We start from the raw sequence: 21,639 nt of genomic DNA, 5'->3' as shown, positions 1-21,639 counted from the left end.
GGTGAAGTGCTTAATATGAAAGCTTGTGGGACGAGGACAGGGCCTCGCAATCAAGTGGACTTGACTTCTTACGTGTATATTTCTAGAGGTTTCCATTTAGGCGCTCTGCCTTATCTTTCCCAAGCTTCAGTAGTATGAATAAATATGTTGACATATTCTTGCAAATGTAATATATGATTATATTACCTTAAATTTATTTGTCCTAAAGGCTGAATCCACTAGTATTTCCAAAATAAGAATTATTGTTCTTATTAGCTTTCTGATGAAAACTGGACAAGATCTCTTTTATAGAATGGCGAGTCAAAAGTGATGGCTGGTTGCAGGACTACTTTTTTTTTTATTTATGTTTGTCTTCACATTGGTTTTCTTCACCAGATCCTAGTCGACCCTACATTTCTCATTTCTCCGTATCTATTCAGATGCTGCCATGCCACCATGGTTCTTAGAAAGTTCCTCATAAAGACACTGGTTAGTTAGAGACTGCTTAGAGTGCTTCTAAATTATAATATTTTAAACCTTTATATTTTAATACTATTACTACTACGAAATACGAAAAGCCTGAAATCTCATAAGGGCAATGGCCTCCTACAGAAGAGTGTAGGGTGAGCTGAAGGTCTACTACACTTGGGGAGCCAGTCCAAGAGAGCTTACACTATACACTTACAAACTAAATACATAAACAAATTATACCAACTAAACACGAAAAACTATACAGACTAAACACATAAATTATGCAAACTAAACATCCACAAAAAAAAAAACTATGCAAACTAAACACACAAATTATAATCTGAACACACAACTATCCACACTAAACACACGATAAAAAAAGAAACAAAAAATTACACAAACTGAACACATACATAGTCTTAACTCACACACAAACTAAATACACAAAAACCTATACCAATTGCACACTAAATTGTACATCCTAAACACACAAACTATCTAAACTAAACGCACAAAAACGATACAATTGAACACAAAAATTATACTAACTAAATACAGGAACTATACCAACTATACACGGAATCAAACTATCCAAACTAAAACACACAAAACCATACAATTGAACACAAAAATTATACTAACTAAACTAAAGATAATTAAATGAAACTTTATCACAGTATAAAATAATTTAAGTATCATTTTAGTGCATAGAGTAAGCAGTCTTTTTTTTTTTTTTCACAGTTTATTTACGAAAAAAAATTCAAGTGCTGGATTCTGACTTCTTTTTTTGTGTGCACACCTTTAGATCACTTTTCTCAGATACTGTTTTATTTATGACTGTCAAATTTGTATGTTTTGTGATAAACAACATTTCTGACAATTTAAACCCAAAATTTGATCAAATACACACACATTAGCTGAAAGAAAAAGTAGATCTAATTGTATCTTACGATGAAAGAGTAATGGAACAGAGAAAAATTCTCTTCCGGCACCGGGATTTGAACCCGGGTTCAAGACTGCGCTTATTCCGTCGGATCCCAGCCAACTAGTCACTCATAACGAGTGCTCCTCAGCACATATGTGGACTTCAGTCCTACGTTCATAGACATCTATGACATAGTGCAGAGGGCGGCCACTAGAGGGAACCCAAGAGTTGGAACTTAAACTGAGACGATTCTGTCTGACACCAGGATCGATTCTGTCTGACACCAGGATGGGTATCCAGTGTGGCTTAGTGGATAAAGCATCAGCATGTAGAGCTGAAAACCCGGGTTCAAATCCCGGTGCCGGAGAGAATTTTTCTCTGTTCCATTGTTCTTTCATCATATGATGACGCAGAATATCTGCATGGAAATATCATATGTACTTCGGTACATTAAAATAATATATCTAATTGTATCTTATTCAAGAATTGATAACTTTTTAAATAAAAATAATAATTTTAAAATGAATCTTGTTCAAGAATTGTTAACTTTTTAAATAAAAATAATAATTTTAAAATGAAAAAAAAAAAAACTAAACCATATTGATGTATAATTTTAGCTACAAATTGCAGAATTTATTCTTAAAAATGCACAGTAAAAGTTTCATTGGAAAAGTGCACATAAATATGTACAAACAAAAAAAGAAGTGATACCTCAGCTCTTGAAAAAAAAATCATAATTAAACCTGTGAAATAAATATTATAGATTTATTAATTTGTCCTGCAGAATAATATCTGTTGTAGGTGCATATTTCGTATCTTATTTTTCGACAGATAAGTCCAGTTTCTGAATTTCTATCTGGGGTACAAAATTGTGTGATGATAAATATTTAATTATTGTTTTGATTGTGGGGCTTTGTGGGTTCAGCCTTTAGACTTAAAAGTTACGTGAAATGTGTTACAGAGAGTATGAAAGTGTCATTATGAAGTCAAAGAGTTGAAACTATGAATTACACTGCCGTGTTGTTGAAAGAAAATCTTTACAAAAAAGATTAAGGCAATTTAAACATTGTGATTAACTTGTATCTTATGTTATTATATGGTGTTTAATATAAAAATGTGAATTTGAGAGACTATTGGGTATTAGTCTGCGAGTATGAAAGAAGCAGTTTGTATTTTCCCTAGATAAATGAAAAATGGAAATATTAAAAGAGATCATTCATAGATTAAGATACTCTTTAGAACTGAGCAGTTGTGTAGAAGGAGAAGAATGAATTTCATTAAGTAGTACCGATTGCCGGACAATCTGGATTTGCTTTAATTCCTGAGAAGTGGAAGTTGAGATAATCATGGTTGATAGGTATGCAGTTAAAACATAGCAGTAGTTGTGTGAATAACACAGTTACAATTTATCAGTTAATTATCACAGTTAATATTAAAAAATTCAAGTGATTGGTGATGGATTGAGTAGTTATTAGTTCAAATCTAATTGAGAACAATAGATTTTTAAGTGTGATAATAAATCTTGCCATACTTCCATCAGAAGTAATATAAAGTTGGAATGTCATACAACCCTGTCTCTATAAGAGAGGGCTCCGGAAAAATTTACCAACCATTTCTCACCCATGTTAAAATCTAACTTTTTGGTTATCATCTTTGTCTACTCTCTGGCTGCAAATATTTAGGAAGCTGTTACTTTGGCCATGTCTGTATGGACACTCAACCATCTAAGTAAATCACTTCATTAATTTTTTAGTGTCGTAATATTATAGTACTCTGTATATGTTTAAGGGACTTTTAAATTTTAATAATTTTGTTTTCATACTTGCAGACTCTTCCTACAATATTTTATAATCCTAGTTGTTGTTTATGGTCTCTCGTATGGTTAAGTTATCATTGAGATTGTGGGTACTCAATCTCAAGTGTTGTTTATGTTTGAAGCTTCTTTTATTTAGTTCCTTAATTGATTTTTTTCAAATCTAAACTCTGATATACAACATATTTATACCATGTGAGCGAAAATTTTAATTATTATTGTAAGACTATAATACGAGAAAATTTGTTAATTCATTTAATTAGGGCCTACATGTGAATGCGTTGAGAAAGGAAGGAGAACCTCGTACTATATAAAAAAAGAACAAAACGCGTAAATGTGGCCAAAAATAGTAATAAAGAAAGTAACAATAATAGTCAGTCAATGTTTGCATTAATTATAAAGTTACATCAATGATTACATTATATAATTATATTTTAAACTTAATAACACTTATGTTAATGATTACATTATATGATTATATTTTAAACTTCGTAACACTTATATTAATGGTTACATTATATGATTATATTTTTAACTTTGTAACTCTTATACAGGGTTGGACAGATAAAACTGGCCAATCTGATCTCATTTGATTTGAAACAAACTTTTTTCAAAGAAATGGAATAAAATGTATAAATGAATGTGTCCTGTACTAAACTTCATAATAGATGTTGAAAGTGCTCTCCACCAACATCTAAACACTTCTGTGCACGTATAACAGGTTCATATAGACACGTGCCAATTCCTCATGAGTGCGGATGCTATTCCTGATGTTATCCTTTAGTTCATCAATAGTATGGAGATTCTGCTCGTACACTTTCCCCTTCAAGTACCTCCATAAATAAAAGTCACGTTCGAACAAATCTGGTGACCGCGGTGGTCACAAGCCTTTGCTCACAGTCTGCTCTTCAGTGAACATCTGTGTGAGATGTAACTCCATCTTGTTGATAGATGCAGGAATTATGCTCCTCTTCTGTTAGTTGGGGATAAAATTCATCCAAGAAGATCAAGTATACATCCGTGTTAACTGTGATGTCAAAGAATATTGAACCGATAATGCATTTCGCAGTCATAACACACCACACATCGATCTTTTGATCATGTAGGAATTGCTCGTACATTAGGTTAGGATTTTCTGTTGCCCAATACCTGCTGTTCTGGGAGTTTACATATCCCGATAGATGAAATCAAGCCTCGTCAGTCATAAACAACAATGGGTTCAAGCGACCATCTGTAACCATTTTCAACAACCAGCGGCAGAAATTTACACGTTTATCAGTACGGTTTGACTTTCAAAGGATAGCCAACATAATTTAAAATCAAATGAAAAGAGACAGGCCGGTTTCATCTGCTCAATTCTGTAAATTCCATCTATTAATTAAAATAATTTCTCTCCCTTTTACATCTATAGAAGAAATTTTATTTGTGTCAGTCTCTCCATTTTAAATTTATTAGATATAAATAATATTAAGAAAAAGGGAACTGATCACTATAACATATTATCTCCTGGCTTAGTTTCCTCATGAGTGATGTCTTATTGTTGTTAAGTATGAGGTTCGGACTGCTGGCCAAACATACATCATAATAATTTTTTAATATATTCAGTTGTGTGTCCAAGATTTGATAACCTGTAATTTCTAAATTAAAATTGCAAGTTCTTAAATTTAATTTACCAGTCTAAAAACCTAGGAAATATAATTGTAATACGTGAAGGTACCAGCTTTACATCTAGAGAACATACACACATTAGGATGTAACCACACTTCTGTTCTTAGCCAAGTGAAAATACTTATTGTTATTAATATGTAATTTTATATTTACATGAAATCAGTAAACCACCATTAGGGCTTTTTTTGACATGTTGTCAATAGATGGAAAGAGACTCTATTGTGACGAAATTCTTATAGGAAACCAGATCTGCATTTTAAAAGCAATTACAAGGCAAGTTACAGTATTAAATTGCAGATTCTTAGAGATGATGTTTGACATTAGAGGAAATGAAATTATTGCATATTTCCTCCCCCCCCCCCCTCCACAATTCTCTTCGGTTTTCTCGATCAAATGCCTCCACTTTTCATATTCATTGCTAATTGGGTCTTAGAACATTTTTCTTAAAATAAATAAATCTGAACAAAATCGGAGTGGGCAGTAATACATTTACATAATGTTCTTGCTTCTCACTATGGCTCTGTTGTTCCATAAGACAGTTGTGTTCAAAATATTAATTAAATTTTTAAAATATATGTTTTGAAATTTTGTTACCAAATAATAGGGACATTTGTAGGAATTTGGAATTCTCTGCAATTCTAGGCACTGCAAGAGAAAATATATAGTAGGCCTGTAAATGGTCAGATAGCAACAACAACAAAAAGTGCTTTTTGACAAGATTGTGTTCCATTACTTTCAAAGTAAGACTCTAGTGTAGAAATAAGTTAGCTGAGCTGAGCTTCTATGCCGTCATTTTGTTCAAAATTTCTGCCATCTTGTCATGTCTGTGTACAGAACCATTTAAAACTGGTGTTCATATGGCTTACATATTGTCTGAAACTGGATGATTTTTCTAGGTATGTTTCGTAGAGTTCATTATTTATAAATCCTGAGTCGAATTGTACCAAATAGTATATCACAAATATTTGTATACAGTTATCTGTTATAATAAAACACCAGAATTCACATATACAAGTTTTTACTAGTAAAATAGAGAGTAAAATCTACCAGAATAATAATGTCTTAGGTCTTACTAATCCAACATAAAATATGTTCAGAACTTGTTCCTGTCTGATTTATCATACCGGTATAAAAAGGAAAAAGAAAATGAATTGATTTTTTTTTTAATTTTAAACAAACAAAAAATTTATGTTAGGTCAGTAAAAAAAATTGAGTTGAACTTAACGTCAGTATTTCTGCAAATGGCTTCATGGTGACTTTAATTTACAGCTTCTTGTCTAATATTTGAAACCTTTTGGCCACATTTACGTCTCTCCTTTCTCTTTCACGATCATGAAATTCGATAATAAGTCTAGCTGCTTCAAATTTTATTCTGTTGCATAATGAAATTATTCCATTTCTCATTTCATTGCTGGAGAAATGAAATCCATTCAGTTTCTTATTAGCAAATATATGCCATTGTGATTGCAAATGTTCAGTTTGATTTTGTTGCATATCCCAACATTGCACCTAACCTTCCTTGATCCTTCCTGATTAATTATCTCTCCTTATCATCAGAATCGTCGCAAGTTTCGCCGGTGTCTGTAGCAGAGAGTGCGGCCACGAAGGAGCATCAAGGTGTGTTCAAAGTTTTATTTCGGGATCATGTGGACTATTGTGAAAGGAGAGGCTTAAAATGTTTGTGATCCGTCTGTTATGTCATATGTGTGTATGTGTACGTGTGTTTGTTTGTATCTAAAGGGCTTTATTTATTTGTTTACAATTAAGAAATAGTGCATTCGCATTTTATTTGTAGTGAATGTTGTAATAAGAAATTAGAATTATCAATATACAGTTGTACAACAAGAAAATATGTTGTGATTCAGACAGATAGGGCCTATATAGTGAAATCTGATATCAGCTCATTTCCCAGGATCTTAAAATTGCATTCAAAAAATTGATGATAATCAAATGTTTAGTAGTCATAATTTCTCCGTATATGTAAGTGATATTAAATTAAATCCTTGAATTAGTTATTTTTATTATGTACCAGTATTTTTCTTTTAAGAGAGAAAATATGCAACATTGAAAATGTTAATTTTTTAAGGTTTTTGAAGTTTCTGATCTTTGAGTTACCGTAACATTGCTTTTAAATGTATGAGTTCGCTTTTTTTTATTTATGCCTAGTTATTGTTAATTTGATTGTAAGAAATCCACAGAAACATCTGTTGCACTGTGATTTTGCTCATACTACCACTGTAGTATCATTTAGAGAAGTTTTTACACCTTTCCTACTTTTAGATACTGGTACAATAAGTATTAACTAGCAGACCCATCTGCACTTGAAAGTAGTAGTTGATAGAAAGACTGATTTGAACTTTTTTTGCCATAACTAAACAATTCAATCTATTTAATCTCACCTTAGTAGTATATGACAAACGATCATATTCATTGTCGTGCCGAATTTTTAGCCTTCTGTTTATAAACCTACTTATTTTAAATAAGAGTATACAAATTATAAGTCTTTGAATTGCGTTACAATATGAGAGACTACAATTTTATACTTACATGATATTGAAACCAACATTAAATCAATAGACAGAGATGAGAAAAATTTTATTCTGTCTGAATTACAGCATGGGATTTTAAATGTTCTCTTAAAATAATATTTAAAAATATGATTTTTTCTTTGTGGCCACCTGTATGATTTGTACAGTTGGCAAGCAACCATGAAGAAAGAATTATACTGCACTTTCGGCATATTTTTCCTTTTATCAAATGCAGAGGGATGTTGAATAGAGTGTGATATAGGCAGTGTACTTCACAGTTCGACTTAATTTTGCATTCATCTGTATCAGATTCCCTAATTCCCCACTGTTGAAATGTTTGTTTTGTTATAATTGTATTTCCAAGGCTGGTTCTAGGACTTCCTTTGATTTTTAATTTATTATTGGGTGTAATAATTTTTGTTTAGTATGAGTACATATACTAAATTTAAACCACCGGTCTCAACTGTAATAATTTTCAAAATTATAACTTGTAGAATGATGCAGTTAGGGTAATTTTAAATATGTTACGCTCTCTGCAAGAAATGTATTCGGTAATAATAATAATAATAATAATAATAATAATAATAATAATAATAATAAACAGCATTATCGTGTGAACTGTGAACATGCAGAAATGAAGTCTAGTGTGAAATACATTTGTTAGTAAATTTGTATCATCATCATCATCATCATCATCATCATCATCATCAACCACAAGGGATAGACACCTGGCGTGTTCCAGCTTCAAATTATAATGTTAAATTAATATTTACATTAAAATATTTAAACCTGAAACCATTTACATTAAAATTGATAGATATCTGCACTATATGCTTAAAAGTCCTGCGTAGTAGAGAAATTTTAATCGACTCAACAGCTTCAAGTAATGCACTACCAATATTAATTTGAAAATGCAAATGTTTTCGTTGTGTATGTACGGTACTTAAACTCGTAAGTCTATAAACAGTAAGAGAAAATAGTAGTTGTAATAATGATAATAATAATAATAATAATAATAATAATAATAATAATAATAATAATATCTGTGGCAACTCATGAAGTTCAGTTATAAGTGAAATCAGTTATGAAAAGTCAAAACATTAAAATATTTTAATTTTAGATTGGGAAATCTTAATTATAAAACAATACTATAATAATAATAATAATAATAATAATAATAATAATAATAATAATAATAATAATAATAGCGTAAAATTGTTCGCACTGCAGTCAATATGTCATATAGTCTGGAATATGCTATGCCAGATGGGCTGAAATCCTAAATTCCAGATGAAACAGTTACGAGAATTATTGTTCGCATCATGTTAAATATAGACCTATCAATCAAATAAGATATGCTAGATACTTATTGGTATTGGAATTTTGAAGTCAGATGTAGTTATGTGAAATCAGACAATAATAATAATAATAATAATAATAATAATGACAATAATGATAATGATAATAAATAATTCATTATTGAGTAGAAATGTAGTGCTTGTAGTACCAGTAATTTGATTTTCGCTGAGGACGTTACATATTTAGTTTGTGTATTAGTTTATAGTTTTTAAATTTTGGTGTAGCCTTGATGTTTCCATTTCAGAATTTACTAAAGATTTGTATTATCTCTGAAATTTGGAATTATATGCGTTATGACTTGTTACTTCCTCCCAGTTTATAGCAATATGTAGAAAGTAAAAATCCAGGAACCAGCCATTTCCACTCCACATTCCTGTTGATGTTCACCTAACTTGATATGAATAGCATGTATGGTTGTGCCGGTGGGACGGTTGCCATGTATGATACTGTGTAATAATTATTTTTTTTCCACATCTTGTATATTACAGATGACTCGTATTTAAGGACAGACACCAAACCTCCAAAATTAGGAAAAGGTTAGATATGTGTTGACCTTTTATTTTTACATGTTGTTCTTTCTTGCATTTTCTTTCCTTTCTTTATGTGATTTATTTTGTGCGTTGATTTCCAGGTTCACAACAAAACTATTCGTATATGTGTTTATTATTACATTTTATGTTTATTAAGGATAATTCATTGTTGAGTAATTATGTGGTATTTTCAAGTTTATGACCAGAGAAGTATCACGAGTACCAGTAGTTCTGTTTAGTTGTGGTTCGCCATATTTCACTGTTAGTATAAACCACTTAAAATGTAGAATGCAATTCAAGTGCACAGATAACATTGTTTATACCTATAAATTCCTCTTTGTAATATGTAAAGTACGTACGTAATGAAGTGTAAAAATGTAGGGATGTTATGTAGAGGTCAAAACAAGATTTTTAATGTCTTGTGATATTTTTTTTGTGAGAAATCTTCTTTTCGGAGTTACAGTATAAAGAAACAATAGCAAACAATATAAGTTGAAAGTAATTTCTCTCCAACAAACATTCAGTAATAACATTTGTAATAATTAATACAGTAATCAATAATCATGACTATTACACTTTCTCTACGTCATACTACTTTTGACCAATAAAACGGTATGAAAGGACGTCTTTCAACCAATCATGGCTGCTTATCGCACAGTTTTATCGCGTCCCTAGCATTTGTTTAATTTTATTGCGTCCCTAGCATTTGTTTATTTTTATCACTACCCTAGCATTTGTTTCTTAGTTTGCCAACATTTCAAACTGCATTGGTCTGGACGTCAAAAATTACAAACCACTCCAGTTGATACACAGCACTTTCAAATATGACTCGCATTGGCATTCAAGAACAAGAATTAATAAAGATCACTAGTCATAGCTATGCATCTTCCCTGAAATCCTATTTACAAACAAATGAAGAGTACCATTCGGAAATCCTGAATGAATTGAGGAATACACCATGTACATCAACAAGTTCCACTTTTTATGCACATGTCTAATATAACATCAACTGAACCACCAACCACTAAAACATTCAAATTTGAAAATTGTACTTTCAATAATTATTCCTTTTAAAATTATTTATGTTTATTTTTTATTTCAACATCGTTAATTAAAACTTTTCTTGTTTATTTCATCATCCCTAATTAAAACTTTTGTAACACTTGTTTATAATAGGTTATGTTACAGCTTCTGCTATATGATATTATGAATAGTCACGTATCAGAGATTGTTTAATACTAAGATTTATTGAAAATCATCTGTCAAGTGACATTGATTACTGGGATCCGGATAATTGAAGTGAAATGCAACTTTTTAATAAAAATGAAACTGAATCAACAAAGCCTTCTTGACTAGTAACCTAGATCATATATATTACTTCGTTACTTCTAATCTTCATATACTTTCTTCTAATCGTGTAATAGTCAATTAAATCCCACTCGAGTTTTGATTTTCTCTAGATAAAATCAAAACCTCTAGTGAGATTACTGTTGATAAATAGATATGACACACTTCAAGAACAGCAAAAATTTAACAGCTACAGAACTGTCATTATAATACTGGCAAGCAAGAAGGCAAATGGAAGAACTCCAATAACAGAGCATTAGCAACCAACCAACTATAAGTTGAAAATGACTCATAGATAGAGATGTGCTCATCACCTCAATTTTGTAACACCACAGCATTCGGTCAATTCATTTCGAATTGCTTTGCAGTCACATTCAATTTATCTCATAACTTAGTTATGCTGTGTCCTGCTCCGTGGTGTCGTGTCTGAGGCATTATGCCTAGGACGCACGTTATAGAATGTGTACTGATTCAGGTACTCATGGAAGAAGAAATTTTATCATGAAATTTCGGCCAATCCAATTACAACAATCAGTTATAACGGTTGGGTATCATCTTGCTAACCATGCGATATTTGCGTTCTGGTTAGATGATCGTTTACCTCTGTGGAAGTATATGGCTGGTCGGCCCTGGCTCTTAATGGACTGTTGTGCCACGCTTTTTATTATATTACAGTTATGCTGTGTACGCAATGTTTTCAGCATACTTTAGCTACTTTAGGCAAACCCACAGTCAGAAGTTAACATTAAGTCCAGTGATCTTGGTGGCCAGCCATTCGACTCTCCATAATGTATTCATTTGTTTGGATAGGCATCATTGAAATAATTCTTAACTTGTGCACAAACTAAGGGCCATTTCATGTAGCAATAGAAACGGTTTTAATTGTTTGTTAATATTTCCTTCCACTGTTGCTGTGAAATTAAAAGTTTTTAGAAAAATATTACAAGAAATGTTAATCTTATTTTGACCTTTATATTACATTCATAAAATGTTTATCTTTATTTATTAAATGCCTTGTTAGCATACATAAGTAAATTTAAACAATTATTATCTGTATATGGAAACGTTGCATTCTTATGTCCTGTTTATTCAAACGAACTGGGAATTGTGTTGTATATCTTCACAATAGAATCAAGTAGGAGCACAATATCTTTCGTAAACAAAATGGCGATAAACAAAAATCCTTTCTTGCATATTGTAACTATACATATTGTAGTTCCTTAGGATGATACGAAAAACTCAAACTTATTAATAGATTTTTCTGGATCTAAGTTAAGTTTTATAATTTTTAGAGAAGGTATTTCGCACATAAACACAATCAATTCTGAAGTTAGAAAGTATTGGTACCAGTATGTGACTTATTCATTAGAATTTTACAGCAGGTAGCAAAAATTGTACAGAAGTAACTTATTTTTATGTTTCTGTATCTGTGATTGATTTTTATTTTTAAGAATACACACAAAAATGGAACTCGCTTAAGAATTACTTGAGTTACCGGTATTATCTTTGCAGTATATACGCAGATAATTGGTAAGAGTAAATACTTACGTAGCAGTAGTTAAACTAGAGAATAAGTAAGCTGCAGTTAAGAGTAAGTTGCTGTGATAATTAAAAAAAAATTGCACGACTCTTATTTCTGTAAAGTTGAAAATATACTTTGAAAGTTTACACTGTTACCGATATTCTTCAAATATAAAATAGGGTGAGGAATGTATATATCTGTATCTATATATTACAGAATAATAGTGTGTTTAATTGCTGAGTTATTTAAGTGATGATTCGAAAGTTATTGAGTAGAAATAAGTGATAAGTGACTAGCCAAGGTTTTTAAATGTGAAAACAATATTTATTGTTATGTTTAGATTGTGGATTATTGAAATAGTAAGTCTTCTTTCTATTCTATTCTAATTTACGTATGTACCAGTAGTCATGTTAAAAGGAATTAATAATTCTCTGTGTCCAATACGCGTTCAGTTTGGGAATTGAACACTGTAAAGTCTGAACATGTGTATTGGTCTCAGTAATAAGACTAAATTTACTTACTAGACCTAGTATTAATAGACCTAAAAGAATGTGTGTCATGAAGCAATCACTTCACATTTAAGGGCAGTGATTAGAGCCTAAAATCAGTCTGGTTAAGAGTGAAAAAAATTAATATTGCATGTATAGAGATTTCCAGAGCTGGAATATTTCCAACAATTTCAAAATAGTGTAGGTACACTATCATAATACATTTTCATCACTAACAATACTTCTTTATCCTTGGATGTTCTGGCTTTGAACATTCTAACATTTTTATGATAAGTGTAATAGAACATTAAACCAAACGTCTATAATGTCAGCTTTCCATACTAAGAAATCTGGGTTTAAAGTTTGATAATTTTATCTCGAATTGCATGTGAACAAAGATGATGTTGGAAAGATTTTCTTAGAATAGGCTACGCCTTCTTCACTGAAACACATAACAGTTCCTGCTTATTTTATTCTTATTCTTAATACTGGTTTAGACCTAAGGGAGAGTTGGGTAGTATCGGACATTGGGTAGTACCAGACAGTGCGTTTCTTTCATCTACCACCATATGGTAGTACCTGAATGACATGGTTACGTTTCTCTATGCGACGTCACAGAAACGTAACCATGTCAATCAGGTACTATCATCGTGTGGTAGATGAAAGAATCTCACTGTCCCATATTACCCGATGTCCGATACTACCCGATTCTCCCCTAAACGGGAAATCACTGCATCATGTTGTACCTCATTAAAATCAACTCTACGAAATTCCTATGCAAAGAACAGTGGCGTAGCATGAAATTTTGAGCAAGGGAAGCTAACTCAATTTGTCTTTCATGCAATATGAGAAAACGTATTACAAAAATACAGCCTTAAAATAAATAGTAGTCAATTTCAAGTCAGCAGTCGAAGATTGGTTGAAACATCGTAAGTAACACCAATAAGGCATGACCTCAAATGATACGTAGTAAAATATGATTTCATGGTTTACACATCTCTCTTAACAAATAGACACGTATACGTATAACATTCGCTCACTCCCTGTCATACTTAGAGAAATCACAATATTAGTATCATTATGTAAGTATTCGTCTGTCTTTTGGTTGTGTCCTTCATTGACAGCAAGGGAGTCGGTCATTTGTTTTTTAAGTCACACTTTTGTTCGTAAGTCAGTCTTGATTATACAATTGTCCTAAAAAAATTCAAGTAAATCAGTGTCAGGAACTGTTATTTCGCTCATTATTTATTATATCAGCCACAATGCACACTAACACTTCTATTGAACACAACTGACGAAAAGGGATAACTTGGAAACTACTTATTTTAAATGTTAAAGCTAGCTTCTTGCGAGCCTTGTGACTAGGGTAGTTTAGTTAGAAAGGGATGGAAAATCTGCGGGATGAATTACACAGAAGAAACCAGTCTGCTTGGAAGCTGGTGTGTGCAGGCTTCTTGTTTACTGCTGCATCACAAATCATCCTGAGCTGCCGCATCACAATATTTAATGCGTAAATATAAATTCTATTAAAATTAATAAATAAGTTTCTCCATAAACTGCAGGTTTATTATGAAATTATTATTAACTGGGGAAACTAAGCTTTTTAGCTTACATTGACACTACGCCACTGGCAAAGATACTCTTCTATGCAAGTATGGTCATAGGATACTTATGCAGAAGTAAATATTATATTGATGAAAAACCCAAAATCTTCTTACCAAGCCAATCAACAAAGCTGCGATTATTTTAGGAACTCTCTGATTTTTGTTTTTCTTTACAGAAAAGTTCGATTCAATATCGATTAACTAAAATATTAAAGTACAGTATCTTTGAATAATAATTCAATATCGAAATACTTGACACGGTTTGATTTCTATGTCGGATTGCTCCATGACACGTAATAGAACCTGTGGGAAATCAATTGCATAATTGAGCCCTTTCTTGTTAATATGGATACTTGTGACATGCATGACCTGATTGTTTGGTGTCATTCAACATGCTTTCGCATGCAGAGATTTATTAAGAGTAGCATGGATGATATGCATTTGTGTCAGTTTAGAATTTCAATTGATATGCATGTAATGGTGTTCATTGCAGATAAGTCAGTCTCTTTTGAGAAGTCGGTTTCTTTTTCTGATGAGCCCCCTGACATGAACTCGCCAAAACAACACTCTCCACAACATGCAGGTAACTAGGGTCACCCTTCACCAGTGCACAATTTAATCTGGATAAAAAAGAAATGTTTCATTATATATAAAAAAACATATTAAACAAAAACTGTACCGAATTTAGCGAATGAAATTTGTAATTACTTTTACAAGAAGTAGTATAGAACCTTGATTAGCCAGCTTAGAGATTCAAAGGGTACAGCTCATAACTTTAAATAAATAATTATTCAAATATTAGAAACAATTTGAAAAAAATTATAGCTGTTAACTATCAATTTTATTAATTAACCATTTTATTAAGTCTTCTTTTCTTTACTTCTAGTAATCTTGAAACAAATTTTCAAAACCCGTAGTAACAACTAACACCCTCATTAGTTTTTCCTATACAGAATGGTTCATTTAACTTTGCGATCTTTTCTGCCATCTGTAGGGTCAATATTGTAAGATTCTGTTTCTGAGACGTTTAACACTTGAAGGTATATGCAAAATTACATTCTGTGAACGTTTAAATAACTGAGAAAACATAATTTAAAACAGAAAGACGCAGTTTTTAAAATGAAACTTTCAAATTTTTCAAGGTGAAATTGAGAATAAAGATAAATATTTTGACAATAATTTTTCAGTATTATGAATCATATACTTCCAAATATATTAACTTGTTTTGTATAAACAAAACTTCAGTACTGTTAAAAAATGCTATTGCTATACAGTAAACTCCCAATTATCTGAGTTAATAAATAAGAGGAATTGCACAGATTTTCGAAAAGCACGGATAATCCAAATGACAGGCGTTAAAATTTGCCTCTAATCTCAGTACCTTGTAAAAAACTTCGTTTTCTCAGCACACATTGCACCAGTGACAAAAACTCCTTTATTTTCGATAGAACCGTTTTGAAAAGGCTATATTTAGTCCTTAATAGATTTGCTGCTTTAAATTTTTTTTAATCTTGAAGATCCATTACTGTTGTCACTATTCCGTACAAATTCCTCTAGGTTTGTTCCCTTTCTCTTGATGTCAGGAATGGATTACACTCCAGTTCCATAATCTACCACCAGTTCAGGAACCAATTCTCATTTTTCGAATTTGTCAGTTACCTCTCGATCCTTCATTTGAGGATAATACAAACGTGAGGGTAGACATAACGTCCTAAGTTGGCACACCCATCATATGTTTTACCCACGAATAATCGGAAGTTTACTGTACTATTTACTTCATGGTGATTTTAAGAAAAGACTAAAGAAATAGCATTTACATGTACACTAATTTAACCTATATTTGTTTATAATAATTTCTTATTTATTTAATTGTCATGGAAGGATTTTCCATAGATTTTTAATATCTCCAGTGAAAATAAATTTCAGATGCTTCTTTATATGGATACTATCATTTATTGATATGCTTGATTCACAAAAAAAAAAAAAAAAAGAAAAAAAGAAAGAAGTCATTAGTACAAACTTTTCTGTTGCCTTTCTTCTAAAATTTGTTTGTTACATTTAGAAAATGTATCTTTCTGTTTTTGGTTCGAGTCCTGATGGGGGAAGAAATTTTCTCATGAAATTTCGGCCAGTGTATGGGACCAGTGCCCACCCAGCATTATGATTCACTTGGAAGCTACAATAGGTAGCGAAATCCAGTTCCAAAAGTAACTATAACGGCTGGGGGATCATCGTGCTAACCACACGATACCTCCATACTGGTTGGATGATCGTCCGTCTCTGCTTTGGCATGTGAACATGATGTCAGTAGCCGGCTAGTCAGTCTGGGCCCTTCAAGGGCTGTGACGCCATAGATCTTTCTATTTTAAATATTTGCTCTTCGGTATGTAAGGGTTCACATGATGTCATTTTTCATGCTCCCTTCAATTGTTTGCATTAAGTAGAAATATCATAAAATATTTTACATATTATATATGAAAAATATAAGAAATCGAAGTTTCTTTATTAGTTGAAAGACACTTTTTATTAAAAATTAATATTGTTAACTTAGAATTTCCTTAAATTCTGTTTTAGGAAAATAACTCACTGTTTGCACTCATTCCCCATTTACAGAAGGAAGTTTCGTGTTTCGTCATACTCAACAATTCAACAAAAATTATTTTATCAGTTACCAGTATTGTAATAAATAAAAATTTTAAATTTCACAAATTCATTATCAGAAATCCATATAATACCATTGATCCTCGTAATCTCGATAGAATAATTTAAGAAAGAAATTAAATATGTACCATATAGCCTATTACCGGTACCAATTAAATTAAACGTGGAGAAGAGAAAATGTATATACCGATAGCTATACAGGAAATTTTGTAAACATTTAATTTAAGAATAGTAAATGAAATATGATTTGAGAAAAGTGACATTTGTTTTCAGATTTATATGGTATCGATATTACAATAAATTTTTGAACTTGCTATTGCAGTCATATGAACGTTATTTTGTCCCTGTTTATGTTATCATAGAGTCAAGTTTCAATTTAAATATTGTACCAGTTGTGCTACATATAGACATTCATATAATATAATATAACGTATTTCAAGAATAATACCGGTACCGGTATGCTATATAATATTACATTTTGTATAGAAAATTGATTTGGGAAAAGAAATAGGAACTATTGATTTAAAATTAATGGCCCCTCTGCTATTGATTTCTTTAGTTTAAGAACAGTAATATTTTCCACGAAGTTCTGCATAAAAAAAACTAAGCCTTATTAATATTGGCTAATGAAAGAGAATATTAGGTTATGTGAGCCCAAATTCTGCCACATATTTACAGAATTACCTTCCTGCGTTTTTAATCAACTTTTGTTTTTAGTTTCATTATTCTTTCCTAAAAAATCTACATCTACATACTTATATCTTCAGCTATATTAAATGATTTAATGATAAAATTGTACCTATTTTGAAAATACAGGCTATATAACTAACATTCCTAATTTTTCATTTGTATTTATTTTGTACGAATTATTGTAAATGTGTAGGTTAGAACAGTTATTTTAATTGGTGTATGTATTAATGAAATTTGTTTTCATTTCAAATAAAGATGATGTGTATTAATATTGGTTTGTGAAAATGCTTATTTAGCTAGATTATTCAATTCAGCTGTAGATAAAATCATAATTTGGGTAATCAAGGTTACAATTTAAGAAGAATTAATGTTTGGTGTAGATATTATTAAAATTGTACGAAACTTATATGATTGAAGTTTTAATGGTATCATGTAACTTTAATGGTTCATATGTTTATTAGTGAGGCTGACACACTGCAGGTAAAAAAGTTCTACATGAACGATAACAATAAATTTCTGCAGAGTTGGGATCGCAGAATCAGTGTTGAATGATACAATGGATCAGGTATTACGAGCATGTAATATGCTAATGTATGGTTATTCTATCCTTTGAATGCTTACCCCAGCGGATTCGAAACCTCCTAAACCTGCGATAAAGTCTTCAACACTCCCTAGAATGTCATCTCAAGGTAAAGAAATATGGTTTAGACAGTTATATTTATTTCTGCAGAAAGGTAGTATCAATTTGTAATGTTATTCAGATGTTGTATTTTCATTGCTTTGTTGTTAAATACAGACTGTTTAGAAAAAAATAACTTCTTATTTAGAAGAATGGATTCAAGATTGGACTTTATCCATTGCTGATAAAATATGTAGAGTACGATGTTTCGAAGTTTGAATCTGCCTTCATTAACAGAATCTTACCTTACATTACTTATAACTAGGGCTAGGATTTTGATGACCTATAAATCATAAAATATGTCCTAAAAACAATGCATTTATGACCTAAAAATCTTTCAAAAATGCCTTAAAAATTGATCTTACATTCTAAAATTGGCTTAGAAGGAAAAGGAGTTTTGTGCTACTTAATATTTAGATTAGTAATTAAATTAAATTCTAGTACCAACCTTTAAGTTTATTTAATTTTACATAATTTTTTCTAAGTGGTACACTTTAATTAATTATTTTACCTGATGTAGTTTCCATGAAGCCCATCACAAGGCCACTCTTATACGGAATTAGCAAGTATAGAGGAGTCTATATTGAAGGGATGGTTGGACTGATCCATTACATGGGGTGTACTACGTTAAAAGGGCAATATTTGTGTAGAAAATCGATTAAAATAGTATACAAAATAATGGGTATTAGTTACCGGCGTAGCTCAGTTGGTTAAGGCGCTTGTCTGCCGATCTGGAGTTGCGCTTGGGCACAGGTTCGATTCCCGCTGGGGCTGATTATCTGTTTGGGTTTTTTCCGAGCTTTTTCCTAACCGTAAGGCAAACGTCAGGTAATCTATGGCGAATCCTCGACCTCATCTCGCCAAATATCGTATCACTATCACCAACTCCATCGACGCTAAATAACCTCGTAGTTGATACAGCATCGTTAAATAACCAAGTAAAAAATAAAGGGTATTAATGGACAAAATATGTAGACAAAATATCAAAGGAAATAAACATTATTTTATATTAATAATGGGGATTTGTGGCCAAAATTAAATGAAAATGCCTCAAAAATGTCCGAATAACACAAAAGATGCTCTTATGAGTTGAAACAGGCAAAAAATGCAAAAAAATGCCCTAACAAATATGTCTCAAAACACTCAGTTTATCACATAATATATAAATACTAAAGTGCTATGTTTCTGGCTTACTAGAAAAAAGATGCAATTTCATCAAAATCCTAGCCCTACTTATAACCTTACTATCATAGGCAGAGAGAGAACCGTTTCCCTGGAGGGGCAAAGCAAAACCATAAAATCCCCATATAATGGGATTATGGGGGACATCATTTACCTCCTCCCCCCATTATAGCTTGATTGTGGTTCAGTACAGTATATCGGAATATGATCATTTAATAAAGGTATTTTCGGGGGGCATGTTTCTTACAGTGTTACATCCATATCTGCGGACCGAATTGTTTAGGGCTTGAACTGTAGACCTACTACAAATTATAATAGGACATAATTTAAAACAATCTCTCTCTTTTTCTCTCTCGTATAAAAACACATATACATCAATAAAACTTCGTAACAGTGCTAACAGGAAGTTTTTTATATTAAGCTTTCCTGAAGAGATCATATGAAATGTAAACTCTAATTAGCCTATTTTATTTAATTTATTTAATCTCGTCTTTAAGTTTACACATTACATCGGGATCACCTTTCTTTTTTCTGCATTGCTCTGCAGTATGTTATTCATATTTCTCCAAATGGCGGCCTGAACACCTGCAGACTTCTAACACATGAGTACAGACTGTTACAAAAGAAACATTACAGTGCTTCCATTCCTCAAATGAGGTACAGAAATTCTTATAAATTCAAAAATTTAAAATAAATATTATAGTCCAGATACATGATCTGCAGACATTAATTCGTCAATTTAAGCACAAAAACTTAATCACAAACAAAAGCATAAAAGATCTTCACTGAAAATGAAAGTTCGTGCGAACTTCCTAATGTGACAAAACTGACGGCCCAGACTGTAGCAATTTGGCAGATTTAAACTTTTTTTTTTTGCCCAGTCCAAAAGTGCCGTTGTTTTGGTATTGCCAAGTTACGAGGGATTTTACTATATTACAATTACCTTAAAATAGAAACCATTTTTTCTCAAGCAATGAGTACCAGTATAAAATATTACTTCTGTCCTCTAGCTCGCAGCTAAACTCTAAAATTCTATGTGGTCTTTGCAGAAAAGTATCGGTAATTGAAAACACTTCTCTATATAATGTAAAATGTATTTAATTTAAAATTCACACGTTAGCCTCTCATTTTATATCTGTTCATATATTAAAATCATGTAGCATTCTCTGATATGATCATCTATATTTTCTCGCCTCTTCTTGTTAGCCTTTTTTAATGGCCTCAACTGAAAGGATTACAGTATTTCATCTTCCTTTGCACCAGACAAAGGTAGATTCAACCTTTGAAATGTCGTGGTTTCCGTATTTCATCAGTAGTGAAAAAGTCCAATCTAAATTTCTTCTCCAGAAATACTTTTTGGCAAGAAAATTGCCATGGAAACACATATCTGTTTAAGAAAGATTTTACAATTTTGTGAATTTGTCAACTTTCTGTGTATATGTATGCATGTATATTCAGAACCTACATAATCTGTTACCCTTTTAGATGTGTCTTTGTTTCCATAATATCCTTTGTCCTTCGGACATTTAAACCAAAATTCTGTATAAATAATTTCTCTTACTTATGTTACCTGGCCTAACTATGAGAAAACAGTGGTGAGAATTGTAACCTATTGATCTAACTCTCCTTAGCAAAACTATCTTCTTTCCCACGTCCTGTTCCTCTCTCTAATTAAACGGTCCAGCTTCAATTGGCTTCACATAGGATCAAAATTTGATCTTCAATTTAAAAATGCTAAAAGGATTTCCAGTAATATCCTATGATTATTGGTCTTCTCAGACTAATGCAAACTATAACTTTGTCTTCTAATTTTACTTATTACCATTTCATTAGTGGTAAATTATTATAAACCCCCCCCCCCTTTTCATATTGCTTTGTTAAATTCAAGCAATAAATAAATTTCTACTATTAAGAAAGGTAGAAAAGAGAACCAAAATTTAACTTATGCTTTCTCATTATACAAATAGAGGAAAAATATATTTATTCTGCAAGAATTCGATATTGTTGTTTTCTGTCTATGCGAAACTTTGTTCACTATTACACTAATAATATTAATCTAGTCAATTTAATGAAGACAATTAATAATGAAATTTAAGAAATTTTAATATAATAATAATGCTGCCCTATTGGAGTCAATGCCATAAAAACAGCATGAAGCTTTTTACTTTAAAAGAATGTTTAACATTGTCTCTC

The 21,639-nt window shown here is 31.5% G+C and overlaps 1 protein-coding gene across 21 annotated transcripts in view; it reads left to right on the top strand.

Annotated features, from left to right (window-relative positions):
* Positions 1 to 21,639, top strand: part of LOC138706539 (coiled-coil domain-containing protein AGAP005037) — a 1,408,895-nt gene that overhangs the window by 1,281,299 nt on the left and 105,957 nt on the right. For 11 of the 21 annotated variants that reach the window (XM_069835948.1, XM_069835949.1, XM_069835942.1 and 8 more), the window contains 4 exons: positions 6,414 to 6,473; positions 9,232 to 9,279; positions 14,728 to 14,817; positions 18,212 to 18,274. In XM_069835948.1, coding sequence (XP_069692049.1) covers positions 6,414 to 6,473; positions 9,232 to 9,279; positions 14,728 to 14,817; positions 18,212 to 18,274 — 261 coding nt within the window. The remainder of the gene's footprint in view (positions 1 to 6,413; positions 6,474 to 9,231; positions 9,280 to 14,727; positions 14,818 to 18,211; positions 18,275 to 21,639) is intronic. The other 10 variants (XM_069835954.1, XM_069835946.1, XM_069835952.1 and 7 more) reach the window with 8 other exon arrangements.

This window comes from Periplaneta americana, chromosome 9 (assembly GCF_040183065.1).
Source record: "Periplaneta americana isolate PAMFEO1 chromosome 9, P.americana_PAMFEO1_priV1, whole genome shotgun sequence".
NCBI lineage: Eukaryota > Metazoa > Arthropoda > Insecta > Blattodea > Blattidae > Periplaneta > Periplaneta americana.
This window is presented reverse-complemented; position numbering and strand designations above follow the sequence as displayed.